Source organism: Lagenorhynchus albirostris, chromosome 16 (assembly GCF_949774975.1).
Source record: "Lagenorhynchus albirostris chromosome 16, mLagAlb1.1, whole genome shotgun sequence".
Lineage (NCBI taxonomy): Eukaryota > Metazoa > Chordata > Mammalia > Artiodactyla > Delphinidae > Lagenorhynchus > Lagenorhynchus albirostris.
The window spans coordinates 22,299,419-22,316,689 of NC_083110.1; the positions used below are offsets into that span (position 1 = coordinate 22,299,419).

General features: G+C 53.7%; 2 protein-coding genes across 3 annotated transcripts in view; one reads left to right on the plus strand and one right to left on the minus strand.

The window, feature by feature from the left end:
- Positions 1-17,271, plus strand: part of COL13A1 (collagen type XIII alpha 1 chain) — a 79,209-nt gene that overhangs the window by 40,682 nt on the left and 21,256 nt on the right. Inside the window, exons 15-27 of the mRNA XM_060126485.1 lie at positions 403-435; positions 1,264-1,290; positions 3,751-3,804; positions 4,805-4,891; positions 6,389-6,442; positions 7,605-7,649; positions 8,018-8,086; positions 9,427-9,450; positions 10,929-10,991; positions 12,060-12,104; positions 12,457-12,609; positions 13,376-13,474; positions 14,841-14,885. Of these exons, the coding sequence (XP_059982468.1) occupies positions 403-435; positions 1,264-1,290; positions 3,751-3,804; positions 4,805-4,891; positions 6,389-6,442; positions 7,605-7,649; positions 8,018-8,086; positions 9,427-9,450; positions 10,929-10,991; positions 12,060-12,104; positions 12,457-12,609; positions 13,376-13,474; positions 14,841-14,885 (798 nt within the window). The remainder of the gene's footprint in view (positions 1-402; positions 436-1,263; positions 1,291-3,750; positions 3,805-4,804; positions 4,892-6,388; positions 6,443-7,604; positions 7,650-8,017; positions 8,087-9,426; positions 9,451-10,928; positions 10,992-12,059; positions 12,105-12,456; positions 12,610-13,375; positions 13,475-14,840; positions 14,886-17,271) is intronic.
- Positions 7,500-17,271, minus strand: part of AIFM2 (apoptosis inducing factor mitochondria associated 2) — a 136,285-nt gene continuing 126,513 nt past the window's right edge. Inside the window, exon 10 of one of the 2 annotated variants that reach the window (XM_060126493.1) lies at positions 7,500-8,033. The gene's annotated coding sequence lies outside the window, so the exon portion shown is untranslated. Of the gene's footprint in view, positions 8,034-15,637; positions 17,103-17,271 lie in introns of those variants that run through there. The other variant, XM_060126492.1, reaches the window with a different exon arrangement.

A 17,271-nucleotide genomic window follows, 5' to 3' on the forward strand; every position in this document is an offset into this window, starting at 1 on the left:
TCTACTGTTGTCCCCTTCCCCATGGCTCTCCCTTTCTCCCCCATCCCCTCCTCCTCCTTTCCTCTCCCAAGAAGCCCTCCCCGCATTCCACCCAGGGAGGCCTCTGTCTAGCCCAGCCATGGGCTGCCTGAAACAGTGCCCTCTAAGTCCCCCAGGAGGGCCTAGGGGCTGAGCAGGTGGGTGGGAAGCCCAGGGAGCCCAGCTGAGCTGTGCAGAGCCTCTTCCTCGGACCCATTCCCTATGTGCCAAGCTCAGCCACTCCCTTCCCTGTGGGCCTGGGGGCAGGCAGAAGCCTCCACATCTCACATCTCTCCAAGAAGAGGCTGGGAGAGGAGGCTGGCCACGTCCTCTTTGTTTCCCGCTGGGTGAGAAAGTCCCCATGCCTTTCCTTCTCTCTGCCAGGGGGCTCCTGGAATCGCTGTGGCCGGGATGAAGGTCAGTGGACCTTGTAACTCAACACCTGAGGGGCAGGATGGGAGGGATGGAGAGAGGACAGAGTTGGGCTTCAGGGGCTCATTGGGTGGCCACTGGACCAAGGAGGGAGTAGACAGGACTCAGAACCATTTCTCTTAAAGCAACATTTATGCCAGATGCACAGATTGAACAACAGATGTTTAACTAAGCCTTGCAAGTAAGTGGCAAAGGTTTACCAGCCTCAACTAAAGGTGTTGCCAGCCTGCCGATGTGAAAGGAACCTAGCACTTTCCTTTACACTCCAAAATTCAGCAGATGGAGGCTTCCCTGGTGGCGCAGTGCTTGGGGGTCTGCCTGCCGATGCAGGGGACATGGGTTCGTGCCCCGGTCCAGGAAGATCCCACATGCCACGGAGCGGCTGGGCCCGTGAGCCATGGCCGCTAAGCCTGTGCATCCGGAGCCTGTGCTCCACAACGGGAGAGGCCACAACAGTGAGAGGCCCGCTTACAGCAAAAAAAAAAAAAAAAATTCAGCAGATGGGAGGGGACACCCCGGAAGCGCAAATGCTCGATGTGGCTCTCCCAGCAGGTCACTTACAGGGACACCGTGTCAGAAGCAAATGTCCCTTCCTTCCTCTCCCTCCTCCTGGGCTGCCTCACACCTGCCACCTCTCTCACCTGGGGGAAGAATAAGGGACAGTCCAGGAGGGGCCCGAGTCCTAGGCAGCGGGAAGTCCTGGGCTGGCCAGACACTTCCCCTACCCTCAGATGCCTTCACTCCTCTGCTCCTGCGTTCACTCACTCTCGCTCTCTCATTTCTTTACCTGAGTCTTGTTTTTTTCCCACACAGGGTGAGCCTGGGATCCCAGGAGCCAAGGTACTGATACAGAGGCAACGTCAGGCGTGGGATGGAGGTGGGAGGGGCTGCTGTTGTTTTGCTCCTGGTCCCCCGAGGCTAGCCTGGGGCTGGGGACCTGACTGAGCAGAGGAGAGCCTGCGGGGAGGGGCTTGCTCCCCAGGTATGCTCTGCAGATGCCTCCCCCCTTCCCTGGATCCTGGCCTGGGCAGCGGTCTGCATTCACACCAGCTCCAGTGGTGACTGTTGTCCCCTGCACCCACAGGGCTCTGTCTCTCTCATCCAGGACAATAAGAGATGTAACATGAGAAAAAGTTTCCATGGTCAAATACGTTTGAGAAATGTGGGGTTAAAACTATTACGCAGGTGTCTTTACTGCAGGCCTTCTCAGAGCCTTTACTATGCTAAATATACATTGGGAAACTCTAAAAAAAAAAAAAATGCAGGGTCTTGTGCAGCATTTTCAAACTTTCTGACCAGGGCATTCGTTTTTTAAGAGGAGCGTCTTATGAGGCAAGTATTCTGGAAACACTGGTCTATGATTACTGCCCTTCGTACCCCTCACCACCCCTACCCCATCCTCTTATCAGTGACTTTCTCTTCTTACCCCAAAGGGAGACCCAGGAGCAACAGGGAAGCCGGGGCCCCCAGGTTTGCCGGGAAAGACGGGGCAGAGGGTAGGATACTGTGTCCTTGAGTGTGTGCTCCCTTCATCCTGGCCTCTGCTGGTCCCCCACTGCCTGCCCCACCCCTATGGCTGGCGTGCTGCTTGCAGTGTGCAGTGGGTGCATGTCTCCAGGAAAAAGGGAGTGCCTCGATGGCCTGGCAAAGCTTCAGGAAATTCACACTCAAGAGCACAGCCTTTCCCCTTGAAAGCCATTGGGTACCCAGGAGGAAAGCCTAGAAGGAAGGGAAGCTTTCCCTTCCCCCACCCCCATCCCCCAGGACCTCTGTAGGGCAGGACCGCACCCTTTCCCTTAGACCTGGCCTGTTTCAGGGGGTGCCCCAGCTAAAGGCAAAGGCACAGCCCAGGCACAGCAGGGCCAGCTGGGGCCTCAGGATTCACATCCCTCTCATCACCCGGGCCCTTATCTGCCCCTCCTCTCCTCCCTTAGCCTGCTACAGGCCATTTTGTCATGCAGCTTCTACCCAAGGGCAGGTGGCAAGGGGAAGACGCTAAAGGTTTGGTGTGGCAACTTCTGTGGCTCCAGCTGAAAAGTTCATTGAGATGTGAGCACATTGCAGCCCCAGGGTCCTCCACGTACATTGCTGCCTGTGAGAACCACCGGCCTTCGGGCGGTGGAGAGTGGGGCTTCTCATGCTGGCCAGGCAGGGGCCTTCTTGATACTGGACGCTCTGAATCAGAGTGAAGTCTTTGTGGCACAGAAGGCGGACCTGGGTGCTGGACGTGGCTGTGTCACTGCTGCAGTGAGGGGTCGTCCACAGTCTCGGAGCCCCTTCCTTTCTGCAGTGAGAGCAGGGCTCTGGGACTTGCGCCATAAGGGAGAAAAAGTGTTCTTCAGGAAGAAGCTAGTTAGGGAGGGGTACTCGTTTACTAGGGCTGCCCTAACACAGGACCACAAACTGTGTGGCTTCTACAACAGAAATGTATTGTCCCGCAGTTCTGAGGACAGACATCTGAGACCAAGGTGTCGACAGGGTTGGTTCCTTCTGTGGGGTGTGAAGAAAAATCTGTTCCGTGCTTCCCTTTTAGTTCCCGGTAGTTTGCTGGCACCTTGGCTTGTAGAAGCATCGCCCCAATCTCTGCCTTCATCTTCACACGGTGTCCTCCCGAGATGCATGTCTGTGTCCAAATTTCCCCTTTTTATAAGGACACCAATCATATTGGATTAGGGGCGCACCTCATAACTTAGCTAATTACATCTCCAGTGGCCCAGTTTCCAAATAAGGTCACATTCTGAGATACTTGGAGTTAGGACTTCAACAAATGAATTTTCATGGGACACAATTCAACCCATAATAGGAGGCAGACTTCTCAGAATATTCCTCCAAAGGAGAAGTTCTGGTTCAATGGTTTTTGTCCTCCCTAGAGGTAGGGAGGAGGTAGACGGAAAGCTCTCCCTAGAGACCAGGGGTATCTAATTGCTAGACGTTACAAACATAAAAAAGAGCCAAGTGGGTTAAAAAAGCTTTTCCCAAATACTGGCATTCTGAACTGCTCGCCTGTCCCCAGGAGACCCCCAAAAGTGACTGAATGCTCCTGGCCCCTCTCCCTGCGTAAGTGCTGAGGGCCCCACCCACACAGGATGGGGAGGATAACAATACCAGGGTGCAGTGTCCCAAGGAAGGAGTCTGGTCCCTGATGGGGTCCAGCCGGAAGTGGAGTCCTTCCGAGAAGAGCCCACGCAGGGGCAGAGAGACGAGAGAGAAAAGCCAAGGCCTGACGCTGGAGGGCTGGTGCCTTCGCCAACATCCCGGAGAAACAGTTCCTAACCCAAACTGTCTGCGTTTCCTCCGCAGGGTGAGAAGGGGGCTGCGGGCGCCCCTGGGCTACTTGGCCTCCTAGGGCAGAAGGTGGGTAGCAACCAGCTCTGAATGGTGGGTTCTGTGTAAGGGCCCCAGTGTCCATCCCCAGCCCCATTCCTAGCCCTGCACATTCACACGGGCCCCAGCACTGGAGGTGTCCCTCCCAGATTGGGGGAAAGCAGCTGGAACACAGCCAGATTGTGTTTTGGGGGACAGAGGCATGGGGTTCCACATGGGAGGCCCTGACTGGCCAAAAAAAATGCCCAAATTCAAAGAATTTAGTAGCTATGACCTGGTCTGATTTCTTTGCACCACCATATGTGAGCTCCGTAAGATATTCCGCTTAAAAAAAAAAAAAAAAGACTTGGGTCAAATAAGTGTGGGGAAAGCTATATAAAACAGGTCCCTCAGAACTCTACTCAGTACTCTGTAATGGCCTATATATTGGCCTATACGGAAAAAGAATCTAAAAAAGATTAGACGTATGTACACGTATAACTGATTTACTTTGCTGTGTACCTGAAACTAACACGACATTGTAAATCAACTCTACTCCAGTAAAAATTTAAATAAATAAAACAGGCTCCTCAGAGAGTCACGGGCACCTTGGCCTAAGAGGCTCCCAGCACCCTGCAGTGGAAGAGCCTGCGAAGCTTCATTTCACTTTGCCTTTCCAACGTTGTTTGGCCACCAGACCCCTTTTCTTCATGTTCTGAATATTCCCAACCTGTGGAAGGAGTGTTCCAGGGAACACACTTTGGGAAACACTGCTCTAGATCCTGGTCCTGATGGGTTCTTGGTCTAGCTCTACACCCATTCTCCTTCAGTAACCAGCTCCATTCTCTCCTCAAATCCCACAGCCAGGTTTCTGAAGGTCTCTGGTCCCCAGCCATCCTGGAGCCCACAGTCCCTTAATGTCCCCCAACATTCAGCATAGACTGAGAGGCAGTCTGCTGCCTTCACTCCTTCGAATTGTGAGGGGAGAAAAGACAGGGATCAACCACCTTCTTCCAGAGTTAGTGATGGTAACTCTACCTTCCACCCCCAGGGAGAAAAAGGTGATGCCGGCAACTCCATTGGAGGGGGCAGAGGGGAGCCTGGGCCCCCAGGGCTCCCTGGGCCCCCAGGGCCAAAGGTGAGTCTTTCCCTGGGATCAGTGCTCAAGGCAGATGTTTGCCTGTGGCCTTTATCCTTAGTCCATTTGGGGGACCCCGTGTCCTGGGCACCTTGCCTTCTCTCCTGCTCTGTGTGGTTTTTCCAGTGGATTCTAGAAAGGTCATTTGGACCAAGCTTCTGCTTCCAAGCATCTCTAGGGCAGATGGATGGTCCCATTGATTCAAATGGCTATGATGTAACTGAGTCAAGGACCAATGGCTACAAGGTCTTAAGACAACCAGAAAGGCCCCTAGCTTAGGCTCTAAATCAGTTGCAGGTCAGGGATCAGCTGGGCCCACCTGGTGCGGCACACTGCGGGGAGGTACGGTTGCAGCAGTGGGACAGCTACAAATGGGGCTGCCCACACTTTCCTTGCAGAGGGTGCAAGCTGCAGTGGTAAGACTTGAGTTCTGCGAGGCAGATGCCTCCTGCATTGCTCGGTTTATTTTAACAGCACAGGGAAATAAGGGGGTGTCTTGCTTAGCTTATAAGGAAAGGATTCATTACTCTGCATGATCTGAGGCAATACCCTCATTCGTTCCACCGACGTTTATCAAGGGCCTGCTGTGGACTGTGAGGCTGCCGAGAACCTGCCCTCGGCTTGCCCACCATCCAGCAGGAGAAGCAAACCCACAATTCACAGGAATGTAGTGTAGGGGGCCACAGGGAACCCCACAGACAGGCAAGATGAAGTGGCAGGAAGGGTCTCGGGCTCAGCGCCACGTTCCCACGTGATTGTGGTGAGAACAGAGCTTCCCTGGTACGAGCACCCAGCCTCCAGGGCATGCCCACTGTTGAGTCTGTCCCGCTGACCCTGAAGGGCGTGATACCAGGCGCGTCTTGGGTCTCGATCTGGGGCTGGGGAAATCTGGTCACTCTTGTCCCTGTATCCTAGGACAAAAGCAAGGGAAAGCTAGAAGACTGTCCCCAGACTCATGTCCTCTTTCCAGGACCAGGCAAAATCTTGAATAAATGAAGTATTTGGAGTGGGCTACCTCCTACCTCTCCCTGCTCCTCCTGTCCTAGGCCTCCTGGGCACCCCGTCCCCACGTGCCCAGGCCCCTCCTGCTCCGCTCTGTCCTCCAGGCAGGACCTGATGAGGTGTGTAAGAGTTCCAGGCTCCAAAACGACCTGCCTCCTGCCCCTGGAGGCTGGTGGCAGTCCACAGTTAGGGGCCTCAACAGAACTGGGCACGCGTGTGTTAACCGAGACCTGAGGAGGGCCTGGCAGCGCAGAGCCCAGGGGAGGAAGGGAGTAGTCAGGGAGGGCTGCTAGGAGGAGGTGAGACCTGGGTGGGGCCCAAGGGTGGGAAGGAATCAGACAGGTGGAATGGGGTGAGTTAGTAGAAGCCAGCAGGGAAAGAGACAAAGACCCAGAGACACTTACTAGAACATCAATAGCAAGACCATCTTTTGCCCCTGAAGCAGCAGTCCCAGCTGCCCCGTGTGCCCTCACCCATCTCTCTCCTCTTGCCCAGGGGGAAGCTGGAGCTGATGGCCGGGCGGGCGCCCCAGGACGGCAAGGAGACAAGGTACAGGAGCCCCCAGATCTAAGAGCTGCAGGATGAGGGTCAGCTTGGGAGTTCAGAGAGAGAGACAGAGTCTTGGCCGTCCTGCCGCTGGGCCTCCAGGCACAGGGCTGACGGCCATGACTCGTGCCTACCATCTCTTCTGGTCGCCTCGGGCTTTGGAGAACTTCCACTGAGATGGCGGCCAGGCAAAGGCAGGCCCAGGGATGGGACGCTGGGGCTGGGGAGAGAGCCGGAGCCCCTGCTTCTGCTAGCTCCCACACCACTGGTAAAGACGGGGCCCCACTTCCCTCCAGCTAATCCCTGTGGATGGGTCAGCCTGGTGCTGCTGTGTCCTTCGCAGGTGCCCCGGGACTGAAAGGCTGTGGGCTTGGGGAGGTACAGGGCAGGTTACCTGGAGGCGAGGCTCCGTGAGCTGGCCAGCGGCAGGGTCGGCAGCAGTTGAGTTATATTAAAGGGTTTGTTTTCCCTTTATTTTTACTTTCTGTCTTGATTTTCTGAAATGTGTTCAGTGTTCGCGTTATCCCAGAACAATTGGAACCATGGTTTGCTTTTCACAATTTACACCACGTTTCATTTATTCCCCACAGTTCTGCCCTGTTTCCAACAGAAACAAATCCCCCCATCCCGACCTGCTCCAGGAGGCTGGGTGTTCTAACGCCTCGCCCTGGCCCCCATGTTTCCTCCCACAGTTTGGGTCTTTCACCAGCAGACAGGAACCGCCTGGGCTGTCCACGGCAATTGTCAACCACCCAGGCAATTGGCAAAAACTTTCTGAGCCCTTGCTCCTCGAGCAGGATAGAAATAAAGAGGGGCAGAGGGTCTGGTCCCTGCTCCCGAGGAGGTGGCTGACTTAGGAGACCGGAGGGAGGTGGCCAGACGGACATGGGTGGAATCACCAACAACTAACATGGGACAGAAGGATCTTCCAGCAAGAAGCTGGAGGGAGCTGGGAGGGAGAGGGGCTTGCTGGCCGGTGGAGGTGCTTCCCAAGGGGCGGAGCCTGCACGGGAGGCACAGGGAGCCCTGCGCCTCTCAGCCTGAGCTGAGCCGAGCCGAGCCTCCTGGCCCCCTCTGAGTTCCCTAACACACGGCCCATCTGGGGACACCAGATTCTGTGTACCTGACTTTGTGCCCATTTCACTCCAATTTTGTCGTGCAACAGGGGGAGCCTGGAGCAGCTGGAGAACAGGGACCTGCTGGCCCCAAGGTACGTGCATCTCTCACCCAGAGTCACAGCACCACATCTCACCTCCCTGGGGTCACAGGGTGAAGTGGCTTGTCCCCGGGGCCTTGCGGGGGGGTGGGGGGCAGGGAAGAGCATTCTGGCTCCAGACAGGAGGTCTGACATTGCAGCCACGATTGCACTCGGTCTCCCCCAGGTCTGTCGAGTCCAGGGTTCTCACACGGAGTCTCCTCTTTGGTTCTGGAGCCCCTGGGCATCCTCTGAGAGTGTTTGGAGCCCCCAGTAGCCACCCCAGCTGCTCTGCATCCCCTGTGCAGCCAGCGATGGTAGAGAGCTTGTCCTGAGGTCCCCGCTGGCCCAGGCCCTGGGTGCAGGTCTCCTTTGTCTCGTAGGGCTCCAAGGGCGAACCTGGGAAAGGAGAGATGGTGGACTACAATGGAAACATCAACGAGGCTCTCCAGGTGAGCAGGGCCTACCCAGAGATGAGAGATCTGGAGGTCCTCATGGGCCTCCGGGCTGTGTGATGACAGAGCTGAGCGTTCCAACACCCTGACTCATGTCCCTGAGGCCAGGCCGCTGGACAGAGCTTCCGGGGTTTCATCCCCTTGCCTTCTCTCCTTCAGCCTCCCCCATGCAGCCCCCATGCATGCGGCCCCCTCATTTGAAGTCCAGATGGCTTGGCTTTGGGTCTGGGCCCGGCTTTGGGTCTGGGCCCAGCTGGCCAGGTATCCTGGCTCTGGGTCACTGAGAGCCATAACTGGGGCATCCTGGTGCCTGCAGGGTGCTGGCCCACTTGGGGTTCTAGGACCCCATTTCTCCAGCACACACCCTCCCCCTTCACATGGTAGAATCTGTCTTCCTGGAACACATCTACCTTTGTGTCAATGTAATCATATTTCAGGTTCATAAGGTACCCTCGTTTAAACGCGGGGCTTCAACCTGGGCGCCGCTGACATTTGGGGCTGGGAAATGTTGGTTGTGGGGAAGCCTGTCCCGTGTGCTGGAGGATGTTCAACAGCGTGCCTGGTCTCTACCCAATAGATGCCAATAGATGCCTCCCCACTCCCAGCTATGACAACCAAAGTATGCCTCTGCACATTGCCAGATGTCTCCAGGGGGACAAAATCACCCCAGATTGAGAACTGCTCCTTTAAAGGAATCTTTGTACCTATGTGAATCCATTTACAAGCTGTACAGTTATTTTTTTTAATGCCAAGAGTTGTCCCTGTAATTTAGTTTTCCAGTGGTGCCGTGTTTTGTTCTATTGTGTCTGTTTCAAGGGAGGTACATCAGAGCCTTAAATCTGGGTTCTAGGAGAAGAGGGAAGTTCAAGGAAGGGTCCCAGTGAATGATTAGAAACAATGGGAGGGACTTCCCTGACAGTCCGGTGGTTAAGACTCCGCCCTTCCACTGCAGGGGGCATGCATTCGACCCCTGGTCAGGGACCTAAGATCCCCCATGCTGCGAGGCCAAAAGAAGAAAACAAAACAGAAGGAACAGGAGATGCTGCTTCCCTCCCTCTTGTAAAGAGAAAATTTGCAGTCCATTTTAGGGCATGTAGGAATCTGTTGTAGGATAGCATCTGGTGCTCGTGGGGTACTCCCTGTCCAGTGACTACAAGCCTCTGGGAGGGGAGAGGTGGGGGTGGGGTGGGGCTGGAAGGCACAGGCCCCCCAAGAGGGTCTACCTCTACTGTGCTCCCTCAAGGGGCCCAGTGCCCACGTTTCCAGGACTGGGCCGAGGGGACCCTCCGTGTGGCTCTTATTTGCTCTTCAACTGATCGCATGGTGTTGGTTTTCAGGAGATCCGGACACTGGCCTTGATGGTGAGTCCTCCCTCCTGATTTCCCCGGGCACTGGGCTGAGGGCTGGTGGAGGGCAGCCTGGAAGACAGGACTGGAGGTCTCGCCTCCAGAAGGTTAGGGTTGACCCTGCACAGCAGGGTCATGACTGTCGTCCAGAGTAGCTCTTCACCGACCCAGTGGTGCACTCCCGTCACAGGACAAATACTGGTTCTCATTGCAGCTGCGTCAAGGAAGTGGTGGTATAGAGGAGGGTGTTTTTATGTTCTCCTTTTACCCAATCTTTTGCTAATAAATAAAGTGCATAATCCTACAAACATCAGTAGCGACCCTCTACCTTTCCCTCTTTGCTAGAAATCAATTTCATTCTCTGCATCTGGAAAAGCAGTGAATTCCAAGCCTGGATTTTGCACGTGTGCCTACCAGTGACAGGCTTTCAGTAAATATTTGTAGCTAAAATGATTACCACCAGGTTTAACTTCCAAGGCAGAGAAGAGAGGGGAGATCACAACGTTCTCAAACTAACTCACATTTTATGTCATTTAATATTTTTAGTGGCCATGTGCCACAGAACACACTTAGGGATGATGCAAAGCCAGAATTAAGCACCAGTCGTACAGCGCCCCAATCCCAGAAACTGGTATTAACCACGTGATTCTGGAATCAGTGAGCTTCATTTGGAAACATTAAAACAGATTATTTGAAATAGCTCTTTGAAGCAAAACTTTCTGAAACTTTTTTTTTTCATTTTAATAATCAACCTTGAATTAACCATTTACATACAATAAAATGCACCCATTTTAGGTGTAGAATTTGCTGAGTTTTGACAAATGTATATAGCCACGTACCCACCACCCCAATCACTTCAGAAAGTTCCTTCACGCATCTCAGGAGTCAGTCCCACACTTATGCCCAACCCTGAGCCACCACTAATCTGCTTTCTCTCACCAGAGCTTAGATTTGTCTTTAGTTCTAGAGTCTCTTATGAATGGAGTCACACAGTATGTAGGTGTCTGCATCTGGCTTCTTTTGCTCTGCATAATGTGTCAGGGTTTCTTCCTTCTACGGCATGGCCTGTGCAGTGCTCGGTTCTTTTTTCACTGCTGTGTAGTATCCATTGTATGAATATGCCAGATGTTCAGCCGTTGATGGACATTTGGGTTGCTTCCTGGAGAAATTTTTAAGTCACTGTCGGGGAAGGTCAGATTTATCTTCTTGGAGTCCAAGGAGCCCCCAGGGTGTAGACGGACAGGGAGGGAGAGGCTGATAAGCGTGGCCCTGGGGTCCCCACCCCCCACTTTAATCCAGACACACTCAGTGCTTATCTGCCTTACACTGTGGGGTCTCCATATTTCCTCTGCAAACAGAAGTCTTCCTGCCCCTGATGAAATGTTTGGAAACGACCAGTCTCTATAAACCAGCCTCCACATATACTTCTCTGGAGACAGGCCACCCCTCCTCAGTTGGAAACTTCTCCCACGTGTCTTTCTTTTCTTTCGTAGGGGCCCCCTGGTCTTCCTGGGCAGATTGGCCCACCCGGAGCTCCAGGGATCCCAGGCCAGAAGGTAACACTGTCTTGACAAGGCGGGTGCAGACCCTGCAGAAGCCCTGCGTGTGTCTCTGAGCGCGGGACCCCACGGCTGCCCCTCTGTGTCCTTCTCATGTTCCCAGAGCCACCACCTCACTCCAGCCTTCAATTCTCCCCAAAGCTCCAAGGCACCGCCTGCCCACCGACATCACCGCCCCTTCACTCCCCCCATCCTCAGCTCTGCCTTTCTTCCCTCGCTGTCTGTCTTGGGCTCCTGTAATTCACAGACCCCTCTGATGTGGTGGGGCTGGGTCTAGACGAGCCCCCACCCCAGCCAGAGCCACAGCAGGGACCCAACCCTGCTTGAGCCCCTCCCCAATCTCACCCCTCAGGGTGACGTAGTGCTTGAGCCCCTCCCCACCCCTCCCTCGATTCCTGCCTTTGCTCCCTTTTATCCTCTGCCCCCCACCCCTGTGATTTTTCCCAGAAGGCCAACACATTTGCCCCTCTGTCCTCTGCTCATGAGGTCCTCTGCCCTGAAGTCCCTTCCGGTTTTCCCTACCTTTCAAAGTCTTCATATTCCAAGCCCAACTTGAAGGCCACCTCCTCCCGGAAGCCTTCCCTGATCTATCAGGAGGAATTCACTGCTCTTTCCTCTCAGCTTGCCTTGGTGATGCAGCTGGTTGTTTACCTGGCCTCAAATCAGAGGCCACACCTCCTTTATCTCCCTCCCTGACTTAAAGAAGGGACTCGGGTTGATGTGAAGTGAAGGGAGCGCCCTGTGTGGGGGCCAGGACTGGAAGGCTGAGTTTGGGGGGGAGGGAGAACAAGGAGGCAAGCACCCCTCCTGTGGAGCGCCTGGTGCAAGGTTGTGGCTAAAACATGGACTGTGGAGCCGGCATGCCCGGACTGGGATCCAGTCTTCACTAATTCCAGGCCTTGGGCTCACAACTCTGCATTGGGGTCCTCACCTCCAAAACAGAGTCAGTGAAAGTACATACCTTCTATGTGAGTGCTGAGGATACCTGACATAAGGAGTGCTGTATAAATAACAGTTACTGTTCTTCTCTGGTCTGAGAGTGACCTTTAGTTGTTCTGGCTACAGGGGGAGATTGGACTGCCCGGCCCTCCTGGACACGATGGGGAAAAGGTAAGGACACTCCCAGACAAACCTCTGAAGATAATCTTTGCCCTGGGGGGTGAGGATACAGAAGGCTCTGGAAGGGAGCCTTGTGGGGAAGGGAGAGGGGAGGGGAGGCCCGCCTCTGGAAGCCCAGCCGAGCCCCACTGCTGGCCCCAGGGGGAGCCAGGCCAACCCACGCTGGGATGGGCTGCAGCCCCTCAGATTCCCACCGGGAGCTGGACAGGCTCTCTGCCTGGTCCAATCAAGCGCCAAAGAGCCGAGTCCTTTGTACCCTCCCCCTCCCCCCGCCATTCTTCCTTGTTCTTGCCCCTCGTTTCTCCATCAGTGCATCTAATAGTGTTGTTGATCTTTTCTCGAGGGACCTCGAGGCAAACCAGGAGATGTGGGCCCTCCTGGTCCCCAAGGCCCCCCAGGAAAGGCTGGGCCTGCAGGACTGAAGGGAGAAGATGGCCTTCCGGGGAACCCAGGAGAGAAGGGGGAGAAAGGGGAGATGGGGCAGCCAGGCCCACCGGTGAGTGCCGAGGCCCACCCAGCAGGATGTGGCTGTGCGCTATGACAGCTGCAGCTGGAAACCGGAGCTGGGAGCTGGGGACAGGGCGCTCACCCGTTTTCCCTTCAAGCTTTACTTTATAAAGGCCAGTTTCCCGCCTCAAGAGACCTGGGTCTTGTTCTGTCATCTCCTATCTGTGTCCGCGGGAAAGTCACTGAGCCTGGCAGAGCCTCGGTTTTCTCATCCCTAAAATGGGGATGATTGGAAATTCCCTGGTGGCCTAGTGGTTAGGATTCCGGACTTCCACTGCCGTGGCCCAGGTTCAATCCCTGGTCAGGGAGCTGAGATCCCACAAGCCGTGTGGTCAAGGGAGGGGAAAACAAAAAAGAGATTTCTTAGCTACAACACCAAATGCATAATTCATTAAGGAAAAAAATTGATAAATTTGACTTAACAAAAGAGAATAAAATGGGGATGATAATGCTTTCCCTGGATACCTCACTGAGTTGTTGGGAGTGTAAAACTGCCTCTTGGGACAGCATACCTAGACCCAGGAGAGTATAGGGACAGCCCTAGACCCAGGAGAGGTACAAACAAGGGACCTTAGCCCAGGCCAGCTAGGCCTCTGGCTTGACTTGGGAGCCTTCTCTGGGCTTCATGGTTTCCAGGCAGCACCCTAGACACCTGCCCTTGGAGGAAGGTGGCCCCACGTGCATGCCACGGCAGGTCCCATACCTCAGTGTGATGACCTTGCCCTTGACTAACAGAGATCTTTTTCGATCTGTAGGGTCTAGACGGCCCAACTGGGGAGAAAGGAGAACCAGGTGACCAAGGGAGACATGGAGCGACCGGATTGCCTGGCCCAATCGGGCTCCCAGGATTCACGGTAAGGCGAGGGGGCCGAGCATCAGGGGGGTCAGCAGGCCTCTGCCGATGTGGGCAAGCAAGTGGATGCCCTCCCTGAGGTCACCTGCCTGGCGGGTGCCTGGTGCTGTGATGAAGCTGCACTGACCGCCAGCCTGCCTGTCCAGCCTGGGGATGGGAGGGTCCTCTGGATGAGCAGCTACTCCCTGAGGGGCAGCTGGGTGTCAACAGGGGTTCCAGCGCCCTCCGCTCACAGCCTGGTGGCCTCCATCTCCAGGGGCCAGCATAGTTCCAAGGTGCTAGAATCTTGGACTCGGAATTCTCCTCTTAGAAGTGGAAAGAACCTCAGAGGTCAACCAGTCCCACCTCTGACCCAGTGCAGGATACCTCGAAGGCCACTGACTGTGGCTGCCCCACTCAGCTGGGACAGGCAGGCAGCTGGTAGCCTCCTGACATGTTCCCTCCAAGCTGGAGGGAATGCTTCTGATGTGGTGTGAGGCACCCTCATCAACCACCCCCCACCCCCATGGCCCTGGCTCCGCTTCTAGAGCCGTATTCACTTTCTGTAGCTGCGTAACATGTCACCACAAATTCAGTGGCTTAAACAACACACTCGTATTATGGCACCGCTTCCATGGGTCGGGGGTCCAGGCCCGTCGCAGCTGGGGCCTCTGCCCAGTCAGGGTGTCATCCAGCTGCAGCCCCATCTAGAGCTGGGGTCCTCTTCCAAGCTCGCTGCTACTGGCATAATTTTCAGTCCCTTCTATAGTAGCAATGAGTCCCTCAGCTCCTAGAGGCCACATACAGTTCCCGGCCACTCGGCCTTCCCCATAGTAGGCAGATCATATTATAGCAGCCTGCTAAGACCAAGGCCAGCAGGCATGTCTCTCAGTGCATCCTAGCAAGACGGGGGGGGTGGGGGGTGGGGTGTGTGTGTGTGTGTGTGTGTGTGTGTGTGTGTGTGTGTGTGTGTGTAACGTACTTGTAACACAGTCTTAACCTATCATTTGTATATCATGTATAATTTGTAACATAAGCTTGTAACATAATCACAAGAGCGACATCCCATCATCTTTGCCAATAGGCCCTATTCTGCTGGTTAGAAACAAGTCCCAGGTCCATCCTAGGGCCTCTGCCCTGCAGGATCCATACAGAATATCAGCCTCTCTGAGGTTCTTGCTAGAACCTCAGATTCAGGAAGTCAGTGATCACAAGTCCCCTGCCCTGGCCTTCGTCCTTCAGGCCAGCTACCTCTGCAGCCTCCCAGGTGGTCCTTGCTGATATCTAGGCCTAGTCTAGTACTGGTCAGGTTTGTCACAGATTTGAGGGTGTCTTTCCCAGGATCCCCTGAGTGCTGGCACCCACGCCATGTTGTTTTGTGCCCACAGGGAGAGAAAGGAGAACCCGGGGAGAAGGGTGACCCAGGAGTGGAGGTAGGTTGTGCCTGCTCTGCGGCTTGTGTCACAGGGATCATTTGACAGGGACCTTGTCACACCACAGTCTCTCCAGTGTGCACATCACTTCCGTGCTCTAGAAAGAAACTCACAACTGCCTGGCACAGGAGGAGTGCAGGAAGCTGAACATTTCCTGAGCACCTCAGGGGTCAGCAAGGACCCACAGGTCTTGTCCGCGGTCTTCCCATTCATCAAGTCCCTCAGCGGTATTCACACAGCACCTGCCATGTTCCATTCCAGTGCTAGAGCCTGGAGACAGGAAAACAAGACCATCCCTGTGCAGCAAACAGTCCCCAGTTGTGGGCACTAGAATGGCAGCAGCTCAGGGAGTCGGGTGAGCACCCCAGAAGATGGGTCATTGGAGCAGGGTCTTGAAGACTCTGTAGGAGTTTGCCTAGAAGCTCCAGAGGTAGGGTTTCCAGAGAGAGGCATTATTCTTTTGAAAAGTGTGGTGGTTAAGGGAACAGTGGAGTGAGAGGTAGTCAGGATGGAAGCCAGCTTCTCATAACAGGGGAGGGAATCAGGCTTAGGGTAAGAGCCAGGAGAGCAACAGAGGTTGAGGATATGTGAGGGAGAGGCTATTTGGTGGAAGGGCCTGGGCCACCCAGACACTACCACAGAGAGAGACCACCAAACCCTCGGTCACCCTTCAGTGTCACCAAACCCCATCTGCATTTAGTAACACAGACCTGATTATATAACATGTATGTTATTTATTTGGATAGGCTCTTAAAGAAATGCTCTGAAACTCAGGAAAAGCATAATATGCAAAAATGTTCCTTCCAGATGTATTTAAACTAAAAATTGGGAACAGGCTGCATTTCTAACAAGAAGGAAATGATTAAATAACTTACCACAAAATACTAATGGTAATAATAGTCCCCGTGCTGGAGAGCTTTCCTCACGCCAAGCCCTGCTCCAAGCCCTGGCTAGGTAGGAACTCATTTTTATTCCAGTCAGTGAATAACACATCAACATTGAAACGAGGCTTGTGGGGAACATACAGAACACGGAAAAGTGGGTTTTGTGTTAAGTGAAAAAGAGAAGAGAACCAAATTTTATATATATGTGATATCATCGTAAGTATAGACATTCAAATACATTTTATGCATCAAAAGAGTAGTAGAAGGAAATAAAGCAAAATATTAGCATTACTCAGAGATCTTCTTTCAGTTCTCTTTAACTTACTAATATGTTAGTAAATTTGTATTCCTTTAAATTTTTTTATTTTTAAATTATCATAATGTAAAATGATAATATGGTAAAATTGACTTTTTGACAGTTCTATGAATTTTAATACATGCATAGATTTATATAACCTCTACCCCAATCAAGATATATGAATTACTTGTTTATAATAAGAAAAAAAGCAGTAAACTTTTTTTTTTAAGAAGGTAGAGTTTCCAAAGATTGAGTTCCCTGCAAGGAGACAATAGTATTTATGGAGTTAAAAAGTCCACCTGTCCAAGCGACAGCAGGGATTCCCTGTCTGCCCAGTGCAGAGGCTCCCTTTATAGTCACCTGGCAGAGGGTCCCCATGCTGGCCACACTCCAGGGGATTCTGTCCCTGGGAAGGTGAGGTGCCCAAGGAGAGTTCAGAAGCTGAAATGGGGGGACCGGCTCAGAAAAGAGCAGGCGGGTCTCCTTCCTGCCTCTTGGGTGGCTGACTGTGGAGAAATGGATGTCCATCTTCACCAGAGATAGAATCTACCCTGCACAGCATCCTCCGTAGAGAGGAAGACCGCCCTGGGTTCCTTCGTGTTCTCTGTCCAGTCCGAATCTCTTTGACTTTAACCTGCCCTCAAGAGAAACAGAGACCCACAGTCCCCATCCTGTCTGTTACAAACCTGGGGAGCTTGAGGAATATTCTTCGGAAGCATCTCAGTCGCCCCCCATTCCAGACAACCAGTCTCTCTTCCTTTAAGCTAAAGGTCTCAAACCCAAATGCCAACCGGGACCAGGCATGCAACAAATGAATGCAAGAAGTCTGGGTTAAAAATAATAGGGAGGGCTTCCCGGGTGGCACAGTGGTTGAGAGTCCGCCTGCCGATGCAGGGGACACGGGTTCGTGCCCTGGTCCGAGAAGATCCCACATACCGTGGAGCTGCTGGGCCCGTGAGCCACGGCCGCTGAGCCTGCGCGTCCGGAGCCTGTGCTCTGCAACGGGAGAGGCCGCAACAGTGAGAGGCCCGCATACTGAAAAAAAATAAAAAATAAAAAATATTAAAAAATAATAATAATAATAGGGAGTGGTGAGGACTGAGGTAAACCGAGGAACTCAAGCCCCAGCCGGAAGGGAAAGCTCTCATTGAGCTTCAGGCAACTGTTGCCATGCACGAACAAGAGCCTGAGGCGGCCAGATTTT